Source organism: Raphanus sativus, chromosome 3 (genome assembly GCF_000801105.2).
Source record: "Raphanus sativus cultivar WK10039 chromosome 3, ASM80110v3, whole genome shotgun sequence".
In the NCBI taxonomy this organism is placed as follows: domain Eukaryota; kingdom Viridiplantae; phylum Streptophyta; class Magnoliopsida; order Brassicales; family Brassicaceae; genus Raphanus; species Raphanus sativus.
The window spans coordinates 8,377,117-8,403,337 of record NC_079513.1 but is presented as its reverse complement, the minus strand read 5'-3'; the positions used below and the strand labels follow the sequence as shown (position 1 = coordinate 8,403,337).

Here is a 26,221-nt window from a genome sequence, read left to right as displayed (position 1 = left end):
TTACAACAGGAGAAACATTCTTTTTTCTAATATCGATTGTATTACTAATTTTTTCACACGATAGATATATTGGGCTGTTGTGTAAATATTATCAAAACGTTTGTCGACATTAAGCAATAACGGGTTTTTAGAAAGGAAGTTGCCATATTTAATTACGGTTATATATACTATACTTTTAAGTGCTAAATTAAATGTTAGTGAATTCAACCTGTAGTAAAGTTGGACCATTTAAAAAAAAAAGATGAGGAGGTCTGTGAGCTTGACAGGTAAGCATGCTCTGTAAGGTTATGCATTTACTAATGCTTCAGGATTAATATATAGGAGATGAAGTAATCTTTTGCATTACTGACTCTGATTGTATAATTGTATTTCAATACACCTCATAGTTCTGATAAATACTTAGAAAAATTATAGATTTGAAATCGTAATTAATGAAATCAAACTGGTTAGGATTGTTTGGTAAGGCTGCGGGTTTTGTTGGATTGAAGAATCCAGGATCGGGTCTTACTATTTACAGTTAAGCAAAAAAATAGAAAGAAAAACGAAAGAGGACCTGTGATGACCTTCTGTTCAATTTCGTTTTGGATAGAGTACGAAATATTTGCTTTTGGCCCCCAAAGTTTAAATGCCTAATATATATATTATTCAACTCTAAATTGATTAAGGAAAAACATGTGTATCGACAATTTAACCCTCATTCCTTAATTGTTTCAAATATTATGAGTTTCAGAACCCGCTTTGCCCTTACCCACCATATTTTAAATTGTTTTTTTTAGTATTAACAAACTGATAGTTAAGTTTCGGAAAAAAACGAACTGATAGTCTAACCTGTATTATATAAACAAACCAAAGTCTCAGCTAGCGGGAGGAAGGGTTTCATGTATTTACGGTTTCGAGTTCTTGGTCGAACATTTTGGGGGGAACTAAGGCGGATAAGTATTCATGTAGTTTTCTGAAATCTTTATTTCATTACCACGAGACATATAGAGATAACAGCAAGTCTAATGGACTTGTAGCATAAGCTGACTACAATCAGATGACAGCGACAACTCTCTGATTAACGGTCGTATGACCATTGGGTTTAATACTTTCTTTAGAAATGGCATGACGACCGTAGAAACTTTTTAATCTGTCGTAGGTCTCCTCTAACTCTGGTTCTTCAGTGCCAATCGAGATCCTCACCCAATTCTTCGCTCCTAAAGCCACTCCTACGAAAGTCCAACAAAAAAAATATAAATAAATAAACAAAAACATTGATCATATTGCAGATCAATAAGCTTAACTAATTGAAACCTAATGCATATGGATGTAGATAACTATACGTGATTTTCATATGTATATATTTGTATATATTAACAGATCAATACCTGGTACAAGGACTAGACTTTCTTCACTGACTAGCTTCGTGCAAAACTCGAGATCGTTTTTTATATTATCTAGCACTGATGTGTCAAGCCTTAACTGCAAAATAAATCATTTACATAGTTATGATTCATATAAATGTAGATTATGAGTTTATGTTCTGTAATAATGAGTTAAAAATCAAATAAAATACCCATAAGTAAGAACAAGATTCAGGTTTCTTGGGGCAAAACAGACAAGGAATGTCCCGTAGCCTCTCAAGTGAAAGCTCTACATTGCGTTTCATAGCTTTGTTCTTCTTGGCGAAGTACTCCTTTGGTGTTTTCTCCAATATTTCAGGAAGTGCTTCCTATGAAAATCAATACAGAAGGATGAACATCATTTGGAAACGTTTGTTTATTAGAAAACCGAAACTCTATGGTAAGAGCTGTTATGAGTAATTGATAGCCATGGACTACCAACCTGAAGAATAAATGACGGTTGTGGAGTTAAATCAAGACAATCCTCTATTGATTGGACTACCTGGGGTCAGGAAAAGGCCAAAAACTTCAATTATACTTTCTAACGAATGTCCACAAATCATATAATTAAATTGCTGGTTACAGTTATATTATACTCTTTATACGTCTACAAACTCCTTTTAATTAAGAAATTAGTTAGAGGAAATAGACTAACCCCTGCTTGTTTAAGAATGCTATTAGAATCGTTGATGGCCATCCAGCCGATTCTCCAGCCAGGTACAACCCATCCTTTGGATATGGATCCGAGCGTGATCACCGGAGCTATGGATGCAAATATCCCCATTGGAACAAAGAGCTTTTCGCCATATACAACCTGATCATATACTTCGTCGGATATAACCACTATACCAAGTTTCCTAGCCATCTCCGCAACCTAAAGATCAATCAATAACAAAACCTGTTAGTTCTTATACTTAATAAAAATTCTAACATTATACATATTAGTGATATGATATCACACATATAAAAAGGCTATATATATGAAAGTAACTACACCTTTTTAAGATGATCGTAGGTGTAGACGTTTCCACATGGATTGTTGGGGTTGATGAGAACAAGTGCGACTGTATTCTTATCGGCAGCAGCCTCGAGGCCGTCCAGATCAATCTCAAAATCTCTTTCCGGGAGGAGATCGTATTTGCGAACCTCGACGCCGGTGTAAGTAGCGCGAGCATCATAGTGAGGATATCCTGGATTAGGAAGCAGAATGTTGGCTGCTGGATTGCCTGCGAGAGAATCTATTATAATCTCAATCGCTTGGTTGCATCCGCCCGTGATATACACATCCTCCGGCCTTAGCTTAGTAGGAAGCTCACCATTTAGATAATCTGCAACGGCTCTGAGAAAAAAAATACAATTTAGTCACTCGAAATGTCATCTTACGAGCAAACTCTATTAAAAGTTTTTAGAAGATATCTCAGCAATAAAAATCTTTTGTATCTTTGATTTCTTTGTGACTGATTTAACTATTATTAAAAACTGAAATTTAATTCATTAAAGAAATATAATATATGAAAATACTAATTAAATAATCTTAGGTAGAGATTGAATATCATTATTGCGGAACACCAAATAGAGGTTCTTATTTTTGCTTTTTTTTATCCGATTAAAAAAAATTAAAAAGAAGCAATCGCGGACCGCCACATATCAGTGGAACATGTGAACAGTACAAGAACTCAACCTAATTCGCCTCTTATTTGGCAGTTCTCCCCTCGGTTTTAACAATTTTGTAGGTTCCCTCGTTTTAAAAAACCCATAAAACACTGTGATAGTGTTGCTCTTAGAGCAGTTCTAATGTTTGGAAAGAAAAGGGAAAAACCAACTCAAAAAGTTTTTAAATGAATAGATTACAGATATTCTCTAGAATTTTATCCTCCACATGTCTGTCTATGATTTGATTTGTCTTTCCAAAGAAACAAAATTGTAATTTTTTTTGGTGCAAAATTTTTTAATTGATAAATCAGAAATAATAATATTTTGTAGTTAAGATACCTAATAGTTTCTATCCGTTAAGGGTGCTCTTATAAACTTTTACTTTTCTGTTTTTGATATAATAATGAATACTAGATTTTGACCCGCGCTTTTAAAGCGCGAGTTTATTTTCCTTTATTTTTTTCAAGACAAATATTTAGTAAATGTCATATTTTTGTATATTTGTTTTTTTATAAAAGACTTAAGTTTTTTATCTTTCTTTATCGTGTTTCATTTTAAATAAGTATAGGCCTGATCACAATATCCGGATCCGAAGAACCAACCCAAAACCGACCCAAAAATCAGGGTCCCGAATCCGATTAGACCCGGGGTAAATATCCGAATGAATTCTAAATTGCTATATCCGATCCGAATCCGATCCGAACCGAGAACCAAATGAGTACCAGAAGATACCCGAAATGTGAATATATATCTAAAAATATATGTTATAATTATATTTATAATTATTTTAATATTTTAAATTAATATCATAAGTTAACTATAATAGTTATTTTTAGTACTTTTGAGTATTTTTGGATAAAATATGATAGTTTGGATAAAAGTTTACCCAAACAAACTGTATAGAATAGATATTTTTGGTTACTTTTGGTTACTTTTGAGTAATTTGGATACAAAAATTTGAACTGAATCGGATACTTTTGTTATTTTGAGTACAAATAACTGAACCCGTTTTAGATATTTTGGTTATTTGGTTATTTTTCAGGTTCTTATGCATGAGAATCGAATCCACCCGGACCTGGAAAGACCCGACTCGAACCCGACCCGAAATTGAGTAATATCTGTATGTTTAGAATGATTCCTACCCGGTTTAGATCGGTTATTGTGCTTGTTTGATTTGGAAAAAGAAAATATAATTATGATTGAAGAGTTGTTTAAAATATTGACATTTAAAGTTGGTCCGAAATGTTTGTCTCAAAACGTGGGCCTAATATATCAATTGTTTACCGAGCCCAATTAATTACAAACGAAAAAATTAGAAATAAATTATTAGTTGACTAATTTATTGAAATAACCTTAATGAAAGAATCGTTATCTTTGATAAATCAGTGGCATAAAAGGGTATTTATAGTAAAAAAATTAATAGGATTCTGCTTTAATAGTATAGATTCAGATCAAACCTTCTAGCGTTAAAAATTCCAGGGCTAGGTGCATATGAGTTGGCCGTGCCGGAGCGGGCGGCTGCAGCCACAGCTTCTTCCGCTTCAGGGCAAGTCTTGAAGCTATGAGTCGTGGAGGGCAAAATAGTTTTTCCATTGTTGAAGTTGCAGTTTTTAAACATTCCAAAGACGAGTTTTCTCAACGTGACCGCAGCTGCATCACTCGTCGCACCGTTTCCTTTGAACTTCCAAACAACGTCGTCTGCAGTGCAGTTGACATTACCGTTGCTCGCCATCGATTATCTACGTTTTGCGTGAAGGTTCTTCTTTTAGTTTTTTTCCTTTTTATTGAGAAAGGGCTTAGGTACTTCTTTTAGTAATGAATTCAGGTTTGTTTGTTGTGGGCACATCTCATCCCTGTCGAGCCCTTTATAAAGGTCGCACAGAATAAAATAACAAGATTTTTTTTCAGCAGAATAAAAAAAAGTCAAATTTCAACACAAAAAACATGCAGCAATATTTGGACAGTACATATTGAAAGAAGCTGATAGTTGTTAGTTCAGTACATGTATCCATACGTTATTATTAATAACTATAACGTGCCCATTCCCTTATTACAAACAGAGGGGCTGTCTATTTTTGACTCAATGCCACATAAGTTTGACCAATAATACGTATTCATTTAGACTGCTATGTAACTAAGACTAGATTCTGATCCATGATATGTTTATTTTATTTTTATTTTTATATTTATCCTCTATATAATATTGGAGAAATTTCATAACTACACTTTGTGTAGTACCACAATTCAAGTTTACCACCACTTTAGGGACATTTTCACAATACACTTTTCAGTAGTGTGAAAAAGACTAAATTAACCCTACCCTATCTCTAACATATCACATCTTTCTGTCGCTACCTTCTTCTCTCTGTCGAGACCATCGTTTCTCTCCTCCGGATCCGTCGTCATCATCGTCGTCGTCGTCATTGAAAGTCATCGTCGTCATCGAATCGTCGTAGTCGTCGTCATCGAAAGTCATCGTCACCGTTTCGTTGAGATCTCCGACGAGCTAACACACGGATTCTCTCTCTCACGCAATCGTCATCTCATCCCTCTCTCACACACCGTGGATCAGATGTCGAATCCTTCTCCTGTTCAAGTTTCCCAGCTGGTATGCGTATATCTCCTTTCGATTTTGTGTATTTCTGAACGAAATCTGAAACAACGAATGTAGTAAACATTTTCTTTTATCCAAAAGGCAAACAAGGTTGATTTGGAGTTCAAGTTGAGATTAAGATTTTGGAATAGCTAACACTGCACTTTTTATAGAATTATAATCCCTTAAAAATCTGAATTTCTTGATATTGTTAAAAGTACAACTCGTCGATTTATAAGTCTTTATAAATAAGAACGATTTAGCAATAGAGGAGTAGTGTATATTACTTCTAGTGTTGAGATGTAGTGTCTATTACTTGCAGGGTTGACATTAAGATTTTGGAATAGCGAACACTGCATTTTTTACAGAATTATAATCCCTTATAAATCTGAATTTCTGGATATTGTTAAAAGTACAACTTGACGATTAATAAGTCTTTATAAAGAAGAACGATTTAGCAATAGAGGAGTATTGTCTATTACTTCTAGTGTTGAGATGTAGTGTATATTACTTGCAATGTTGAGATTAAGATTTTGGAATAGCAAACACTGCATTTTTTACAGAATTATAATCCCTTATAAATCTGGATTTCTGGATATTGTTAAAAGTACAACTCGACGATTAATAAGTCTTTATAAAGAAGAACAATTTAGCAATAGAGGAGTAGTGTCTATTACTTCTAGTGTTGAGATGTAGTGTCTATTACTTGCAGTGTTGAGATTAAGATTTTGGAATAGCGAACACTGCATTTTTTTACAGAATTATAATCCCTTATAAATCTGGATTTCTGGATATTGTTAAAAGTACAACTCGACGATTTATAAATCTTTATAAAGAAGAACGATTTAGCAATAGAGTAGTAGTGTCTATTACTTCTAGTGTTGAGATGTAGTGTCTATTACTTGCAGTGTTGAGATGTTTATGTTTAGACCATTATTAAAAATATTAACAAACATAGTATTAAGGTTTGAGATTATGAAAGCACGAACATTGTTGTAATGATCCCACATCTTTTATATTGTTTATAGATCAATTTTAATTAGTATTTGAAGTTTGAAGATTGAAAATTTAGAAGAGATTGAAGGAGTTGTGGAAGTCGGAGCTCGCCGTATCTTCAGAAGCAAACAAGTGTTGATTGACGTGTTCCAAGCAAGGCTTATCTCCTTGACGTGTGTCTCATCTCACCGCTTTCATTACGTTTTTATTTTCTTATGTTGACCTTTGTTCTGTTGTCCAAAAAAATGTTGACCTCTGTTTCAATTTGGCCCTTTTTAAACTGTGCCAATTTATGTTTTTATGCCAATAAGAGTTTATAAAATCATTTATAAGACTTTATAAATCGTTTATAAGAATTTACAAATAATTTATAAGATTTTATAAATCCACATATAACTTATATGATATAAGGGTTTATAAAAATATTATTAGAGTTTAACAATCTTCATAATATAATTTATAAGAGTTAACAAATCATTTAGAAGAATTTACAAATCCTTACAAAAAGTTATAAGTAAATCTTTCCAAAGATATTTATAAGTGTTTATAATTTCTTATAAATCTTTGTAAATTATTTATGAATCATTGATAAGAAATAAAAAAAAAAATTTATAATGGATTATGAAAACCATTTACAAGAGTTGAAGCGGTGGAGCCTTGCTTGCTGTCCGCATGTGCTATATAATCGGCCACGTATCATCATCTCTTTACAAAGCCTGCACGTGTTCTTTAGTTTTATAAAAATATTTAAAGTTATTTATAAGGATTTATAAAATCATTTATAAAGATTTGAAGAAACCCTTATATAATTATCTATGAGTATATAAATTCATTAATCATAGTTTATAAAGGTCTATAAAACAATTTATAATGATTTATAAACGTTTATAAACTGATTTATAATGGCTTACAAGTTAATTTTTCTAAAGTCCCTCCAAAAGACAATCAACAAAAAAGGCAAATCTGGTGAACTTGAAAATTCTTGTGAGGAATGTTAGGCAGAATGAGTATAAGAAACTCAAAAATGATTTATAAACGTTTATAAACTGATTTATAATGGCTTACAAGTTAATTTTTCTAAAGTCCCTCTAAAAGACAATCAACACAAAAGGCAAATCTGGTGAAAGAGCCACGTCCTTCAACAAGAGATATATTTCCTCAACCCTCTATGTAGACTGTACAGAGACCATGCTTGTTATCAGAATCAAACAAACTCATTTCAATGTTTAGTTTTATAAATATACTACTTACTTTAACTCTTGTGGATGGAGAAGAGAATGTGGGAAGAACCAATATCACAAATGAAGGAAGTGGAATCAGAGGCTCGTCCTCCTTAAGAGCTCCATCTACAAGTATAATCTGAGCCACAAAAAGGGTTAGTACAACAAAAAGGTATAGTATATACAACACAAAAATACTCAAAGTAGAAAAGATCAACAAGATATATCAAAAGACATAATATATAAGCATTATCTTCTTCATGGATAAATTTATAAGGTTTTATAAATTTGAAATTTCAAAACTTCATATAAAAAAACTTCTTCTCCATTCCTAGAAACTGATCGATATTGAGATTTCAGACATTATACTATAGATAAAGGAAGATAAACAATGTAGATTCAAACATCAAAACTTATAAAACCATAAGTCTTTCTATAATATGAAATTTATAAGGACTTATAAATATCAGAACGTATAATTTCAAAATCGAAACTTCTTCAACATCACATAAACAGATCATATTTGAAAAAAATTCAACCTAAATGTAATTTAACAGATACTTTTCAGAAAAGCAAACATAGAAGACAAAAAAGTCAAAATCGTCATGTCTTTTGCATTTTACTCAAGGCCCTGTGTTAATGTTCTTTCATTCCTCTTAAAATCATTTGGTCAAACAGTTGGTTGCAACAAAGCCAGCAACTTCAAGTGATTTTTGAATCAAATCTTCCACATCTAAAATGATTATAAAAAACATATAAATGTGTGAACTTGAGAAGTCTTTTGAAGAATGCTAGGTAGAATGAGTATAAGAAACTTAAAAATGATTTATAAACGTTTATAAACTGATTTATAATGGCTTATAAGTTAATTTTTCTAAATTCCCTCCAAAAGACAATCAACACAAATGACATATCTGGTGAAAGAGCCACGTCCTTCAACAAGAGATATATTTCATCAACCCTCTATGTAGACTGTACAGAGACCATGCTTGTGATCAGAATCAAACAATCTCATTTCAAGGTTTAGTTTTATAAATACTACTACGTACTTTAAATCTTGTGGATGGAGAATAGAATGTGAGAAGAACCAAGATCACAAATGAAAGAAGTGTAATCAGCATCTTGTCCTCCCTAAGAGCTCCATCTACAAGTATAATAATATATTAAGAAGACAACTCTACAACTTTTATAAAGCTTTATAAATATGTAATTCTTTGATCGTACAAACTACGTTGTTGTTCAGAGTCCCTCTTGCTTCTTCAAACAACTCACCAACCTCGTCGATCTTCAAAATCTGAATGCAAGCCAATCACATATTGTTCCTACGAATCAGCACTCACTTTTAAAAACAAAATATATCAAATCGATAATGCATAAACACTATATTCGTCATGGCTATATTTATAAGGTTTTATAAATTTGAGGATGAAAATTTTCTTCAGAAAAACTCCTTTTCTTTTCCCAGAAACACATCGCACATCGATTCTGAGAAATCAAAATAAAATTAATGAAATAGAACAAAAATCTCATCTATTATCTTGTCACCTTCGTTGACGTCGTGAGAGAGCTTGGTCAGTTCGTCGGATCTCGTCAAGTTTTTCAGGTTCGTCGAAAGGCTCGCTGGAAAAGTCGTCAGAGAGCTCGTCGGAGAAATCATGAGCGTCGTCTAATCTCGCCGGAAATCGTCAACGTCATCAGATCTCGCCGGGAACTCGTCATCATCGTCAACGTCGTTGGATCTCGCTGCATCTTCTTCGCAGGATCTCACCGTACAACTCAGCATCACATGATCGTTTTGACGCCGGAATTAGTCACCGGAGAGAGTTGGCGTCGAACTTTTTCACCGGAGTATATGACGATGACGATGAGATTTGGAGATGGGAAGAGAAGATAGTATGTTGTGTATATGAGTTTAGTATTTTCTGTAGTACCCTTTAGTATTTTCTAAAATAAATCAAATAAATAGTTTAACAAACAAAAAAAAATTCAAAAATAGTAAATAATGATGAAATACTTATATCAAATTATAGATATATTTTTTAAGTTGAAAAAATGTTTAAATCATAAATTCATATTTTGTTCTAAAAAATGTAGAATTGACATTCTACATAGTAGAAAATGTATTCTACTTTTTTCATTGAATCTACTATGTTTAGAATATGTGTTCTAATTAAATAATAGTAATCTAAAAATATTTAGAAAACACATTCTACGCTTAACCAATAGTTCTAAAATCTGTAGAAATCAAAATCTACACATTACTAAAAATCTAAAACCTGTAGAAATCAGAATCTACATATTACTATAAATCTAAAACTATTAGAAATCGGTTTCTAACATGTTTACTTTATTCTACCTATTTTAGAATACATGTTCTACGGATAAGGATAATATTATAAGAGAATATTTGGGAATATTCTGTTTTCTTATTTATTAATTAAAATTGATTTAAAAAAAAAGAAAAAAACTTTTTAAAAAAACTTCTTTTAGTAAAAACTTTTTTAGATTTTAAAAACATATTTTAAAAAAATATATTTTTTTAAAAAAAATCATTTAGTAAAAAAACTTAAAAAAAAAATATTAAAAAAATTCTTAAAAAAAGAAATTCGTTTTGGGGGGTAAAATATTAATTGAGATTTTAATTTTAACTTTTTAAACTTTTTTAGTAAAAAATATATTTTTAATATTTAAAATTAGTTTTTAATTGTAATTTTGAATTTTTAATTGAAATTTAAGGGTAGTATTGCCATTTAAAAAAAATTTAGCCTAATAGGACATAAAGTAAGAGAGATTATACTAAAAGGACATACTTGTTGTTTTTTTGGGCTAAAAAAACAATTTTCCCAATTAATTTTTAAAGAAAAATGATGACCTAACACAATAACAATGATGACATGAATCAAATCAAACTGTGACATAGAGATTTAGATTTAATATTGGTTTATATTTTTGGTAAGTTTTTTAAAATATGATAACAACTTATAGATCATAATTAATATAACAATAAATATGATAATAAATTATAGATCATCTTTAATGTAACAATAAATAATATAAATATTAGAAATATAAATATAATAATTTTTTAATTTTTTAAAAACATTATATAATTACATTTTTATAATTATATAATTTTAATTACTAAACAGTTCTTTAATATTTTATGCAGTTTATTTAGATTGTAATTTATTTATCCCAATACCATTAGCTTCTTTTTAATATTTACAAATTTTAAAAATATTATTTAGTTTATGTTTTGGTAATTATATACCTAACAGTTTTTTTTAATTTATAAAATTTGATTTGATATATTTTAACCAAAAGAAATAGAGAAAAAATCTTTCCAAAATTATAATGTGAAATATATACATATATATTATTAAATTTAAATTTTCAAATAATATTTATTTTAAACTTTTTTAGATAATTGAATAAAATACTGTAAACAAATCATAAAATTTAAAAATTAACAAAATTTTATTTTACATATAATTTAAATTTCAAAACTTTTATGTATGCACATCGTGCAGGAAAATAACTATTTTTTATTTTATAATTTATGTTTATCATAAACTTCATCTAGAGTCTAAAATTTTATTTTAAATTTTTAGTTTGGTTGCAGTTCGATTGTAAATTGAGTTGATTACCCCTAAGAACACTTTTTGTCTTTGTTTTACAGTGAGAGACACTTTCCAGATGTAAAGCACTTTCTGGTGGGAACTAGGTATGTTTTGACAAATTTGCCCTTGTGAAAAAATGAAAAGTTGTGGACGACAAATTATGAATGACGAGTTGTTGACGACGAATTGTGGATGACGAATAACTTGTGGACATATGAATCAAGTAAATGCAAAGAATATGTATGATGGTTTACTTCTACTATTATAAATTTGAAATTTTACAGAAATTTGACATGTATGCAAAATATGTGGATGAATATCAAGATGAAAAATGAAAAGGTGGGTTGTGAAAATGTGTGCACAGAAATATTGGTTAATGAAAATATGGACACAAAAATGTGGATGGTATAAATGTGGATACAAATTCATGTGTACACAATTTTTTCTATAATGTGAGCAAAATTCCGTGGATGATTTTTCATCTGTTAATCACCAATGTTCTTTAATTAAAATATAATAATTTGTGTATAAGAGAGGGGAGATCACGCCGTCTTGATGAGCTTGAACAAAGAACAACAAAGCTTGAAATCTCCAGCTCAACATAGTGAAGAAAAAAGAAATGCGGCGGACTGGAGTGTTTAAATTATAATTTGTGTATAAGAGATGGGAGATCACACCGTCTTGAGCTTGAACAAAGAGCAACGAAGCTTGAAATCTCCAGCTCAACATAGTGAAGAAAAAAAACGCGGCGGACTGGAGTGGTGAACAAAAGTTTCAGAGGACCACCGTTGTCACCACCACAATCGAGTTTTGGTTTCAACTCGCTAAAGGTTTTATCTTTTGATCCAATGTACACCCGTGTGCTGTAGACTTTCCCATGACCACATCTAATCCAACGCAACTAGCTCTCGATCTGATAAGATAGCTCTACCAATGGTTAAGACAACTTTGATCGAGTTGTCTTATGGAGATCGAGAGCTAGTTGAGTCGGATTGGATGTGATCACATGGGAAGTCTGCAACAGATCGATGTACAGCGGTTTGAAAGATGAGATCTTTAATGGGTTAGAATCGAAACTCGATTATGGTGGGCATCGGCGGTGCCTGTGACAGTGGGAGTAATGGTAGAAACGTGGTTATGTGGGTTTCTCTTTACCGAAGACTATGGCGAAGAACAAATTTTTAAAGGTATCAAGTAACGACCTCCGTGTTTAGATATCCATGTCCACAACTAATCTATAATTTTCATTTTATTTTCCACTCTTTGGTGTCCACTCCACATTTAATTTTGTTCATACATTTATATATATATATATATATATATATATATATATATATATATATATATATATATATATGAAAATGGATCTTAAAGATAGAGAATTTTATATATAATTTATTATGACAATTATTTTTGTTTAATATATTTTATAATTTGAGATAAAAGTAAATGAAAACATAAAGTAGAATATGAAAACATAAAGTGAAAGAAGAAAAACAATAAAGAAGAATAAGAAGAGGAGAGATGTTAGTGTGATGTATGAGAAGGAAGCGTTGAACAATGAATTAGGTTCAATATATACCATTTTCTTTACTTTAGGGTCATAGAAGTCTTTTCTACAAGAGAAAGTGTGTCTCAAGTGTGAAGTATCTTATAGTGTAATTGGAATGTTGGAAAGTGTCTTTTGGTGTGAAAATTCTTGTAAATTTTGGTTTACCGTTCAAGAAATATTGTAATAGTTTGATTATTTATGAATTTGAGTTTGGTTACTTTTTTTTTAATTTTAATGTTGGATAATTATGATATCACAAATTATGAGAAATATTACATATGATTTTTCAGCTGACAATTTTACATGTCTTATGAGGATTCACATATGATACATCACCTGAACCACCCTATAGGATCTATGCTCTACAGTATTCCTTACTCCATGCTCAAGATCTTTTGTACGTCTTTTCTCTATTAATTCGCATATTTCGCCTTCTATTGGGCTTGAATCCCAAACCTCATAATATAGAAATATTAATGAACCTTTAGTCAAACCATTAGACCAAGTGGGCTTCCACGGTTTGGATTTTGTTATTTTAGTGTTTGGATTTTGGTTTTGTTCAAATAAAAATGTCAGGAACCCGATAAAATCTTTTTCGTCGATAATTGGAGATGACAACATTTAGGGATGGATGAAGAGGTATTCCATACCAGATTTTCTTCGTTTTTCAAGCCCCTGAGATTGTGTTTCTAATTTCAGAGTGGAGGAGGTAATGGTCCATAAGGCGTTCTTTGAATCTGTTTTAAGGATAAGATCCAAGACTTGATACCTAGTATTTCTGACTTCTTTGAGATTTTGCATGTACAGCTTAACCCTCCCACCTGGAAGACCTTTGTAGCAATTCAGAACCTTAGAGAGCTTGAGAACATATCTTTGGGGATAAATGAAGTTCTCTTCGCATATTATTTGGCTCCTTTTAACGGTGGCGAGGTCGATTATTTCCCTATCCTAGGAGCAACCTTTATATTGTTGATGAATTGCCTAAATAGATATGAAGGGGCCTGTATTTGAGAAGAGGTTGATTGAGAGATACGATTTTATGGCCCTACAGAGTTTTCTACTTTCTTGAATATCGTAGGTATGTTTAGATTTCATGCACCTTTGGGTTTTATTACTTGTGATCTTATTTATTTGCAATGTTTATGCAGGTGTTTTGCATCCTATCATTACCGAGCGTGGGAGGTGTTAGGGTATTTTCTGGTACAAGGGATTTGTGCTCAGCCTACGGAATGATAGGAGGAAGGAGACAAGTAGTCGTAGTGCTTTCTCTTGCTTCATTGGTAGATGAACCAGGAGATCAATGCTTATAGGATACTGCCATAAGGATATGGGCCAGTATGTATCGTCAATGCCTTGGTATCAGCAAGGGATATTGGTCGTTAGGCAGGGGCTGCCTATCTGTGGTTAAGGCCACAAGGTCTTCATGAAGGCCGCAAGATCTTCATGATGTATAGTCGATGGTTCCTCGTTCTCAAGGTATATTCTAGGTTTTAAGTCATGGAACCGTAGACGGTGTTTGGGATTTATAGATGCATCCTACAGTGGGGATTGCCTACGTACCCCTTGGAAGGGGATCAAGCCATTCGTAGTTCATATATTGGAGGCGCGTAGCTTGATGGAGGCGCGGAGCCTAATGGAGGCATGTGGCCTGATGGAGGCACGTAGCCTGATAGGCACGTGGCCTTATGGAGGCGCGGAGCCTGATAGGCACGTGGCCTTATGGAGGCGCGGAGCCTAATAGGCACGTGGCCTTGTGGAGGTGCGGAGCCTGATAGGCATGTGGCCTTGTGGAGGCGCGGAGCCTGATAGACACGTGGCTTTGAGGAGGCGCGGAGCCTCATAGGCACATGGCTCCGTAGTTGATAGGAGTCATCTATTGTAGAAGACGCATGGTCAGAATAGATAATGGGATCGTCGAGATGCTGCAGTGAGCATGGAGCTTCGATATGCTTCATGGAGCATGGAGTGTCCCTGCCGATAAGCTGGAGACTATAGCCTGAGCCAATATATAGGGTTATAGACGTGCTGCCATGAACAGGGACGTCATCTTGTTGGTGATGACCGCAGGGATTCGTTCTCCATAGACATGTCGGTGGAGATAGTCTTTTAGGTCAATTCATGCCTTGGTAGCCGTCGAATTGACTATGTGGTTTATGTCTTCTGTAGATGGACGTCTTCCTCTACTGTGGACGTACAACAATGAGTATGGAGCCCCATCTTGCTAATAGTAATCGTCGGGATCAACCTATCATAGGCGAATCCAAGTAGAAGGTCTTCTAGGTGTGAAATATTGACTTGGCTACTTTTGTGCCATGTTCATCTCGGCGATTAGATTTTGCATGGCTTCGAACTGCACTCATAGTTCAATCTTAACTGTGGTGGCCCAAGGTGGTTCGATATGCTCACTTCCTATCATCGTCACATAGTCTTGGTTACCCCCTCCCTTTATTCCCAAACTGTTAAAATAAATTTGAACAAGGTTCTTCGTGATACTACAAAACATGAAGAAAATAGTAAGGACAAAAGTCAATGATTAAAAGTATTGTATTATTAATCAGTATAGTCGGAACTACAAATTTTAGGTCTAGTAACCCTAGTTCTAGCTACCTAACTCTATTGTCGAAGTTGTAAATAGTTGATTCTTTATTCTAGGGTTTAGGAACCCGTTTTATAAGTCATAGTAGTGGAAAATTAAGTTAGATTGTTCTATATCGTGAATTATAAAAAGATTTTCCTTACGTAAAAGTTTTCCATTTTACTTTGATGCAGAAAGAGAACTCGGTCTGAGAACCGAAAATCATCCTAAATAGGTTAAGAAAACCAGCGTCTTGTTCTAAGCAAGAGAAATGATTTCTTAGAGTAACTATCCCCCATAAGGATTTTAGATAAAATTTGTTAAAAATTCAACTTACTAAAAGTTTGAAATTTGATCTTTATCAAATAAAATTGATAAATATTTGAAAATAATTTATAGTTATAAATAAAAAATAGAAATACAACATTTTCTTGTGATGGTATTTGAACTTTTGTTATAAAGTATTTTTCATTTTCAATCTTAATATACATTTATATGAAAAAAAACATTCATTTGAAATCAAAATTTTCAGTATTCATAATATATTTTCTATATAAAATATCGATAAAATAATTAAATATTATTAATAATTACTAATAATTTGTAAATAAGTAAAAACTGTATTAAATATTCTAATATTTCAAATCTGTTCAAATTTTAAATCTCTATAATTTTTATTTTAAAAATAAGTGTAAACCAAATTTTCAAACTCTAATTATTTTTGTTTCATTTATCATCATATATTATCCACGTATTATCAGAAGAGAAAAACCTAAGGATAGCACTAAAAAGTTTTTCGCCACAAATATAGATTCTAAGGATAAATGACCATTAATAAAAAAAAGGATAAATGACCAAAATGTTTCATTAAAAAAGGTAAATATAAACTTGTACCAAAAGGGTTAACTAATCCAAATCTTAGAGTTTTGAGTTAAAGGGTGGATATTTGGAATCAAAGTTTAAAATTTTATAAAATAAAAAAATATTAAAATAAAAATTAAAAAATAGTTTCAAAAAGTATTTTCTAATTATAAAAAAAAACTTTGAAAAAAAAATTCGAAAAAGAGTTTCCAAATTTTTTTTAAAAAGTTCGAATTTAAAACATATAATCTAAAACTATATAAAAATGTTTTTTATTTTTAGTTATATATCTAGAGTATTAGAATCTTTTTACCTATTAAATAAAATATTTTGGTCATTTACTCCTTAGAGTTTATTTTTGTGACAGTAATTTGAAAATATTATTTTTAGGAAAATTGCCCTTGTCAGAATCCACCTAGATTCCACGAAATCTTAAAAACTTCAAAATGTTTTCTTTTTTTGAGAAAAAAAGATTAAACCCGGATCTATTAAAAACACATACCTAACTTTCAGATGGAGGTACAGTCTACGGATAAACTCTCTTCTGGGAATTCAAATGAACCGAAAACAATAATTCATATCCGTGTGACCAATGAGGTTTGAACCGTGGTTCGCCGTATTGGGTTTATTTTCTCAAGCGCCACTGGACTACCACTACTGGTTAACCCTTTTTTTTAAGAAAAAAATGTTCTAAACCCTTAATCCAATAAGCCTTCTTTTTTTTAAAGGAAATTTGCTAAAAGAGAACAAAAAAATGAGGGTGGTGTCCTAATGGTATAAATGGAATTTTTGTCCTCTTTACCCTTTGTATTTCTGAAAACTAATAAAATAAATACTTTTGTGAATCAAAAAAATTATTAAAAATATCAATAATTAATAAAACCACTGTATGAACAAGCTGGTAATTTTATTTTTTATAAAAAGTTGTCAAATAAAAATTTTTAAAAACGTTCTACTAAAAGTAAAATGTGTCTTCTACTAAAATTGGTGTAGTAGAATGCGATTTCTATACTTAACAAGTTCTTCTACTTATTCTAGAATTAGCTTTCTACTATTTTCAAAACCTCTAAATAAGTAGAATGCGCATTCTACTTTTTTAAAGGTATCTACTTTTCATCGAAATGCATCTTCTATCTTTTTCAAGTTATCTAAAATAAGTAGAAAACGTTTTCTAAAATTTACTCTTACGTCTAAAAAAAGTAGAAAATGTATTCTGGATTTTACTCTTTCTTCTAAAGATTTAGAAGGCGCCTTCTATGGATATATCTAACTGAATTTTAGCGAAAATTAATGAAAAAATGGCAACTAAATATTCTAAAAATCTCCTAAGATTATGGTAACTTCCTAAACGTGATATTCACGATTTTTACTTGTCAAAAAATTTTAAAAAATCGATTCTTCTCTCTTGTTCATCATCTCCAATTTTTTTACCTTTGTTTTCACAAACTCTTCTTCTCTAAGATGCATATCTATACTACATGTGGTGTTTGGAAATTAGATGGAAATAGTGGATGGGTTTTTTCTGCTGATGACAAAGGGGCTAGACTACTGCTATTGGATTCAAATTCTACTTTAGAGGATTTAAAAGAAATGGTTGTGGAGGATTTTGATATGGAAGAAGATAGCTTAGGTGATTTGGAGTTCATTTATCTACCTACTGAGTTGATCAATACATCAACTTCCCCACCTGTGATAATTGCAAACAATAGACAGCTTAAGAATTTTCTTGGCTATGTTGAAAAGAGTGTTTCTACTCTATTGTGTTTAACATCTAAAGCCAAGGGTCAGAATCCGGATGAAGCAGAATTTGATCTTAACATGTCGCCATCTGATTCAAGTGATGATGAAGAGGAGAGCAAGTCCTCGAACAGAAGTGACGAAGCTCCTGTGTTTGCTGACACTCAGAGCGAGGAGAAGAAAGAAAAGGATGACGGAGTCGAATTTGATGAGGATGCCTATGAGGCAGGTACTGAGATCTGTGAAACCGAGAACATAGATAGTAAGTTAAACTCCTCTCTGCTCCAAGTTGTTAAGACGGGACAACATTTTGAGAGCAAAACTTTGTTGAAGGCGACTTTCGAGATATGTGCAATGAAGCATAACTTTGACTACCAAGTTATCAAAACGGATAGGAAAGTTTGGTATGTTAGATGTGCGGATGATGCATGCAGTTGGAGTGTTCGAGCAACGTGTTTGAAGGATTCTAAATTTTGCGTGATCAAGAAGTATGTCGGTCAACATAGTTGCGCACCTTCAAGCAAAACCAAAGCGTGTAAGACTGCCTCGGCAAAAACTATAGGCAGTCTCATTATGCATAAGTATGAAGGGGTCAAGGAGGGGCCAAAATGTAATGACATCATACAGATTATGCGTCGTGATCATGCTTGTTAGATCTCGAAATCCTTAGCATTGGATGCTCGTGAATATGCGATCAATGCAGTAAGAGGTATTCCAGAGAGAAGTTATGGGAAAATACCAAAATACTTGCACATGCTGCGAGAGGCTAATCCGGGGACACATTCAGCTTATGAGATGGACGGCAAAGGGAGGTTTCAGTACCTGTTTATTGCATTTGGGCAATCGATAAGAGGTTTTAAGAGAGTCATGAGGCAGGTTATAGTGATAGATGGGACTTTTTGAAGAATAAGTACAAAGGAGTTTTACTCGTTGCTACTGCTCTGGATGGAAATTCGAATTTGTATCCTATTGCATTCGGCGTAGTCGACTCAGAGAATGATCGGTCTTGGGAATGGTTTTTGACACAGCTCAAGCTTGTCATAGATGATGATCGCCATTTGGCTTTTATTTCGGACAGACATGGGTCCATCGTTAAGGGGCTTAAGAAGGTGTATCCAGAAGCTAGACATGGTATATGTATTCATCATTTGTTGAATAATGTGGTCACCTACTACCATGGGAAAGGACTTGTTGGGTTGGTTTCAAAGGCTTCAAAGACTTATAGAGTCGCTGATTTTGATAAGACTTTTGCGAATGTGTGTAATATCAGTCTGGCTATTGGAAAATACCTACGGGATGCTGATGTGCAGAAATGGGCTAGATGTCAATTTCCTGGATACCGATACGACCTGAGGACAACCAACCCGGCAGAATCTATCAACTCTGCTTTGCGTTCGCCGAGAGAGTTTCCACTCATTCCTTTGTTGGACAGTATCAGGGAAATGTTGACACGTTGGTTTTATAAGCGTAAGAAGCTGATTGCAAAGCATAATCATCCTCTGACAAAAAAAGTGGAGTTAAAGATAGCTAGGAGAACCAGGAAAGGCGCCACATTTGAAGTTTACCCTGTCAGTGAAGGAAGATTGCTTGTTAGAGGTGACATGTTTGACTGCTTAGTTGATCTGGATAGACAGACTTGCTCATGTGGAAAGTTCGACCTTTTGAAGATCCCTTGTAGGCATGCAATTAAAGCTGGTTTTCATGTTGGAAGGCAACCACACACATTGACTGATTTGATGTATACGACAGGAGCTTGGAGAGAAGCTTATCAAGAAAGCATAAATCCTATTGGTGTTCCTGAGGATGCTTGGTCCATACCAGAAGATGTTAAGAAAGTCAATGTGCTACCACCAGAGACAAGAAAGGCTGCAGGAAGAAATAGAAAGCGCAGATATGAAACTGTTGAGGACAAAATTTGATCATCTCAATCATCCCAAACCAAGCAGCCTCGCAAGTGTAGTAGATGTGGTATTAGTGGACACAACAGAGCAACTTGTAAAATACCAATAGGATAGGCAGTCCCAACTGGTAAGACTCAACTTATATTTCTTGTCAATTTCAGTGTATTTATAGTCGATGTATATGTGTTCTTATATGGTTCTTTCTGTTACAGGTTCTCCGTTCAAGTTTGCAGTTCTGTGGCAATGGTTATATCGAAGTTCTCTGTTATCATTTTGACATTTAGTTGTACTTTGCTATCTATTATTCTCTTATGGTGTTTTCTTTATCATTGTTATACAATTTTCTATGGTTCTTTAAGCTAAGTTGTTCTTCAGTTAAATGTGTTTCAACTGGTACCATACCAACAAGACACAGAACCAATCGTCAAACTAGTTGCATATCTAGAAAAAACTGAGAACAAAAGCTCATTCATTCTTGGCGATTAGCCATTCCGAGAAGCCATAGTATGCTTCCTAAACAACCTAGTTCAAGGGTTTTTTTCTGCTTCTTCATTTCTTCTTCCACTGTCTTTGTCAAATTCTCTTTAAGATCTTCAATAAGGTCGGCAATTCTATCTTGCTGAGCTTCTACTCTCCGAATCTCATCTAGCAAAGCTTCATCTACCCACTTGAATAAATGGTTTTCCTTCTTCCGTTACATTGAAACGAATCGAAGCTATGGTCATATAACAATCGAACCTAAATAAGAACCAACGAATCATAAAACAAATGCTCGAAAACGAACCTGTGCCCCTATATCACATCTATAGAACCATCGATACGGATTCTCATCTGTTCTGGAATAGAATATGACTATCCCTCTTCCACACCAGCACCTCGACGGAACCCCCTGCGATGTGCGCCTTCCAATAATCATGTTCGGCAGAAACGCTTTCGAGAAAGAAGAATGATGGGAATTAGGGATCTGACGAGAGCTTAAAAATCAGTTTCAGAGAGAAGATGGATGGGGAAGGGGAATTAGGGATCTGAAAAAAATGAAAAAAATCGGGTTTCTAGTAATATAAGTCTCGGGTATTTGGGTAGGTTTAAGGAGTCGATTGTGTCGGGTTTTTCATTAAATGGATCAAATATTGGTTTGTGAGAAACACACATAAGGGTATTGTCTTATAATGTGTACAGTGGTGTGTAAGTAGAGTGTCTCTCTTAAACAAATCTCAAAGTTGAATTAAACATATTTAATTTAGGGTATATATAGGGTATGGTCCTCGTTTAGGGTATATATATGGTATGGTCCTCGTTTAGGGTATATATAGGGTATGGTCCTCGTTTAGGGTATATATAGGCTTTGGTTATGAATAGGATATGTTTAAGATTTAATTTAGAGAGTGTTTAGGGTTTCATTTAGGGTATGAATATGATATGTTTAATTTAGAGTGTGTTTAGGGTCTCATTTAGGGTCTAATACATAATCTGACCATAAACCATAATAAAAACAAATCTTTATATATTAGAAGCTGCATTCGTTAAGAGGTTCTAAAAATTAGAAAAAAAACTAATAGTAATACATTAGATGAAGCATAAGGTTTCTAAAAATCAGATTAAAAGACTAAACTTAAACACTTGATGAGGCTTTCTCACAGAATCTCTTGGTAGGTCGAAGAAAGACAAGCAGGAGGTTCATACTTTGACATCTTCTCAACAAGTTCCTGGTCATTAGCTGCTTCCCAAAGATCCCACAACTGTCTATGTCGAGCTTCTTTGATGTTATCATCATTCAGCAAAGACAACTCCAATCCAAGCGCATGGCACTCGATGAACTTCACTGCATAAACACCACAATCACATGCACTTTTATTCAGTGAACCCATTTTCACATATTCAACAGTATATGCACCGATAAGGAAATCCTTCTGATGATTTGCCGGCTGTACTGCCTTGACAATACGAGGAATCATAATTGCGAAAGCCTCCACCTCGGTGTAATGCTTTCTATCCGAGCAGTCGAAGACATCAATACTACGGGTCGCGAAAGAGATGCACAAGGCGATCCAATGATTCCCACTAACGTGAACAGGGACATACATTCGATCCACATCTACGTTCCATATCTCATGTGTAGCACCACGTGGTGGAAGCACCCCTTTGCCGTACTCAACTAGCAAATTGTGAAGATTGTATTTCCTCCTACCCCCTTTGAGAAGACTGTACTCTTTTTTAATCATATTTCTGAAGACCGTCGTCATGAAAGCTACTCGAAACGGTTTCCATCGATTGAGAGATGTTCTCTCCCGGAATACGAACATGGCGGCGTCAATCTCCTGCATATTTCGATGAGATTAGCATAGGCAATTTAAGAAAACAAAGTTGGAAGTATATTCTAAAAATTATTACCCAATTATTCAGCCACTCAAATGGATCCATAAGACGGTTAACAACGTCAGTATCTAAAATAGTAGGTCCACAACGTATTGGTCTGAAACAAAACACAAAGATACAAGCTAATATGTATGACCGTTTTAGTTTAAAATGTAAACATATTCACTCGAAGAAGGATAAGCTACTTACGTGGGGGAAGTTGACCACTTTGTTACTTTTGCCCAATCTTCTTCGCCGAGAAACACCAATGCCGCATCTGGGGCTGTTTCCGCGGCCGTACCTCTTGTCTCGTCAACTAAGTGCGGTATGGACTTGCCCAACGCTCTTGCTTGACTAGACTTTTCAACCTTAACTTGAGAAAGATCAAAACCATCGACAAAAGTAGATTGGGGGAGGTCCCCCAAGTCTTGTGTATTCAATCCAAAATCAAAATCATTAGTTTCAAGAGCAATCTTTTCCCCAGCCTATTCAAAAAATATAAAAACAATCATATAAGAAGTCATTCATAGCACAAACAAAGGATTACATCCAAGGAGTTCCAGCATTTTAGACATTACAAACCATTACACAAACATTAAGTCATATTATACATTACAAACATTCAGTCATATTACACGTTACATAATATTACAACATGAAAATGAAGTTACAAGGACATCATAACTCCAAAATCCTACCTCCGGCATCCTAACTCAAGCATCCTAGTTCCAAGTTCATCAAGTTCTACACTTTCTCATAGGTCGTACCTTTTTTGGTGCAGCTTGAGTGTCTTTGCTTTTTGGTGGAGCTCGGCCGCCTTTGCTTTTTGGTGGAGATTGGTTGTCTTTGGTCTTAGAAGCAGCTTGAGCGCCTTTGCTCTTAGATGGAGCCTGAGCGCCTTTGCTCTTAGATGGAGCTTCAGCGGCTGTCTTCTTAGATGCAGCTTGATCACCTTTGTTCTTTACAACATCTTCTTCAGCTTCGCTCATGCTAGGATCACTCCCTTCTGCACTCAACCTGATTGCAGACCTCAGCTGTGACACCATGCTCTCCATCTTACCCATCCTCTCCGTAAACATCGACTCCATATTTTCCATTTTCGCCTCCATATTTTCCATTTTCGCGCTGAGCATCTCCCCCAAGGACGTGACAGATGTACTGATGAGACCTCAATGAAACTTTTAGTCTCGCGATCAACACTCTGTTTTTTCTCAGCTGCTTGCTTACACAGCAACAACTTCTTTCTTGTCTCCGCTCCTTCGTCATGAACCTTTCTCTTGCCTTTTCCTGTAACCTCAACCGAAGAGGTCTCCTCGTCTGCTACAACATCAGTATCCTCGCCAATATTAGCAGCTTCTGCATCAATATAATCCCTCACAGCTTCCTCCATTACAGTGTCTTCGGCTTCTATAACTTCCCAGTCTGTGTTGCTCCAATCAAACTTTGTCCTTATCCTCTCCAGGATAAGGTCGACTCGTTCATCTTCCATCTCACCCTTCCTTCTGTAAATTTGATCGATCAAGACATCATTACCTCTCACTGAGATGACGGAGAACAAGACACTCTACAAATCAAACATTTATAACATTAAAAGCAATAGAAAATAAATACAACAAGGCTGCAATCAAATAAGGTAAATATGCATACCTTGTCAGTAAAAGAGTCTTCAAGTTTTGTGATGTCTTGATAAGAAACTTTTGCAACTCCTTTCCAATTGCCACACATTGGACCTCTGAAGCTGTCTGAGACTCTCTTGCCACATATTTCTCCAAAATCCGGAATTGCTTCCATAAGCCAAATCTGGATAGCATATGAGAAACCCTCGAAAATGTAGCTGTCCTTCTTACCCAACCTCTTCCTAGCCTTGTCAATGGAACTGAGCAGAAAGTCGTAGGAGTGAAGACCCCAATGGAACTTCCGAAGCTTGTCAAGATCCATCACCAACTTAATATACATATGAGGGATGTTCACCTTCTCATTACGCCCCATCACCACTCCCATTATCACGCACAAGTAGATCAAACGGCCTATCAACTCGGGTCCAGGTGTTCACTTGTTGAAGATGTTTCTTCTTGATCGACTGCAAGCTTATCTTACCACCTCTCCTTACTAGCTCACTCCAAAACCCCCCGTCGGGTTTACAAGTAACTACGCCTGTGCTATCTTCCCGAGAAATCTTTAGGCCTGTCACAACGTGGTACTCCTGAAGCGAAAACCGGACAAGCGTCCTCCCAAATACAAATCACTTCTCATGCTTCTTTGAGGTAATCAGCTGCCTGCATAAGAAGCTATCCACCAGTTTCCCCGAGAACTGAAGCTTATTTTCCGCAATAGCCATGATGTGTGTGAAAAGAGGATCTTTCTTCACATCATCATACTCCGTAGACATAGCTTTCTTCAGATCCCTGATGAGTTGCATGCGGCAGCAGTTGTTGATCTTCTTCACCTGAGGTTCCATGCCCTCTGCATACACTCGCTTAGGTAGCTCTGCCTCCATATCTACAAAGTAAAAAAAAAAATTAATTATTCAAAACAAAATGAGTGAAGTTCAGATAAAGTCAAACACTTTGCTCTTTGTTCAAACAAGCATTCAGTGTCACAATAACAATGTAAACAAGCAGCCAGTGTCATAATAACAACCTAGTAATAAAAAAAATTGAGAACAACACGACAGAGGCTGTTGACAAAGAAACACAAACAAAGAGGAAGAAAATGAGTAAACATATACAACAGCAACACTATTATTTATAACACTCGATTCAGGCAAAGAGGAACCCGAGGAACACAAACACATAGCAACAAATACCATATCAACTCACAAAACTTAAACAACTTCAAATGAAGGCATAGGATAGTCCCAAAACTTAAAAAAAATTCAAATTCAATTGAACCATTGAACACTGTATCAATTAAGGAGACAATGTTAACCAAAAAAAAATTCACAAAATTAATCAGTTACTCCAACTGAGACAATTCACAATCTATATTGTTTCATATCATCTGTTAACAACAAACACACAAATACCACAAAGAAACTGATGAAGCAGAGGAAGAAGTACCTTGTATGGTACCGATGTCGGAGAAAGAGAGAGGCGGAGAGGGTGAAGACAATAGCGATTTCAGCAAGCACCAATAGAAGCTCCAAATCGCCTTTGAGATCGTCGAGAGAGAGGCAGAGAATTTAATTGACCATGCAGACAAGAATGAGATGGGTCAGACATAACAAATCAATCCAAGCACTCTCCAAACCGATAACACAAAAACAAAAACCTAAATCGTAGATGGTTTCAAGTTTTACCTTAACCTAAACCGTAGAGCCCGAGAAAGAGAGAGGATGGCAGAGATAGAGTGAGACGGAGAGGCGGAGACACGGATAGCCGTTGAGGCGGAGAAAAAGAGAGACGATGGCGGAGGAAGAGTGAGACGGAGAGGCCGAGACAGAACAAGGCGAGAGAGGCTTAGAGGCGGCGATAGAGAGAGACGACGGGTTACACCGGGGCTGGACAGATGCTGAGACGCGGAGATGCCATCGGAGGGGGAGAAACAATCGCTTCGCGACACAGAGAGAGGCGGAGGCGAGAGAGACAAATGAGGGCTTTAGTTAATTTTTTTCTTTTTATTTTCCCTTATAAAAGAAACACAAACAAAGAGGAAGAAAATGAGTAAACATATACAACAGCAACACTATTATTTATAACACTCGATTCAGGCAAAGAGGAACCCGAGGAACACAAACACATAGCAACAACTACCATATCAATTCACAAAACTTAAAC

The 26,221-nt window shown here is 34.5% G+C and overlaps 3 protein-coding genes across 3 annotated transcripts; 1 reads left to right on the top strand and 2 right to left on the bottom strand.

The window, feature by feature from the left end:
• Window positions 1-770: 770 nt before the first annotated feature.
• LOC108846081 (probable aminotransferase TAT3) lies at window positions 771-4,865 on the bottom strand. Its single transcript, XM_018619289.2, has 7 exons — window positions 4,493-4,865; window positions 2,379-2,721; window positions 2,038-2,256; window positions 1,825-1,884; window positions 1,556-1,711; window positions 1,368-1,461; window positions 771-1,208 (listed from the first exon to the last, which is right to left on the bottom strand). Exons 1-7 carry the CDS (start codon window positions 4,765-4,767, stop codon window positions 1,033-1,035), a joined length of 1,323 nt encoding a protein of 440 aa, XP_018474791.1. The 5' UTR covers window positions 4,768-4,865; the 3' UTR covers window positions 771-1,032.
• Window positions 4,866-18,042: 13,177 nt separating this feature from the next.
• Window positions 18,043-20,108, top strand: LOC108839471 (uncharacterized). Its single transcript, XM_057006271.1, has 3 exons — window positions 18,043-18,799; window positions 18,860-19,065; window positions 19,218-20,108. Exons 1-3 carry the CDS (start codon window positions 18,043-18,045, stop codon window positions 20,106-20,108), a joined length of 1,854 nt encoding a protein of 617 aa, XP_056862251.1.
• A 1,616-nt stretch (window positions 20,109-21,724) lies between these two features.
• On the bottom strand, window positions 21,725-24,446 carry LOC108839470 (uncharacterized). The gene is made up of 6 exons (XM_018612226.1): window positions 24,093-24,446; window positions 23,684-24,009; window positions 23,213-23,603; window positions 22,656-22,930; window positions 22,482-22,563; window positions 21,725-22,408 (listed from the first exon to the last, which is right to left on the bottom strand). The coding sequence occupies exons 1-6, from the start codon at window positions 24,444-24,446 to the stop codon at window positions 21,725-21,727; spliced, it is 2,112 nt and encodes a 703-aa protein (XP_018467728.1).
• Window positions 24,447-26,221: the final 1,775 nt, after the last annotated feature.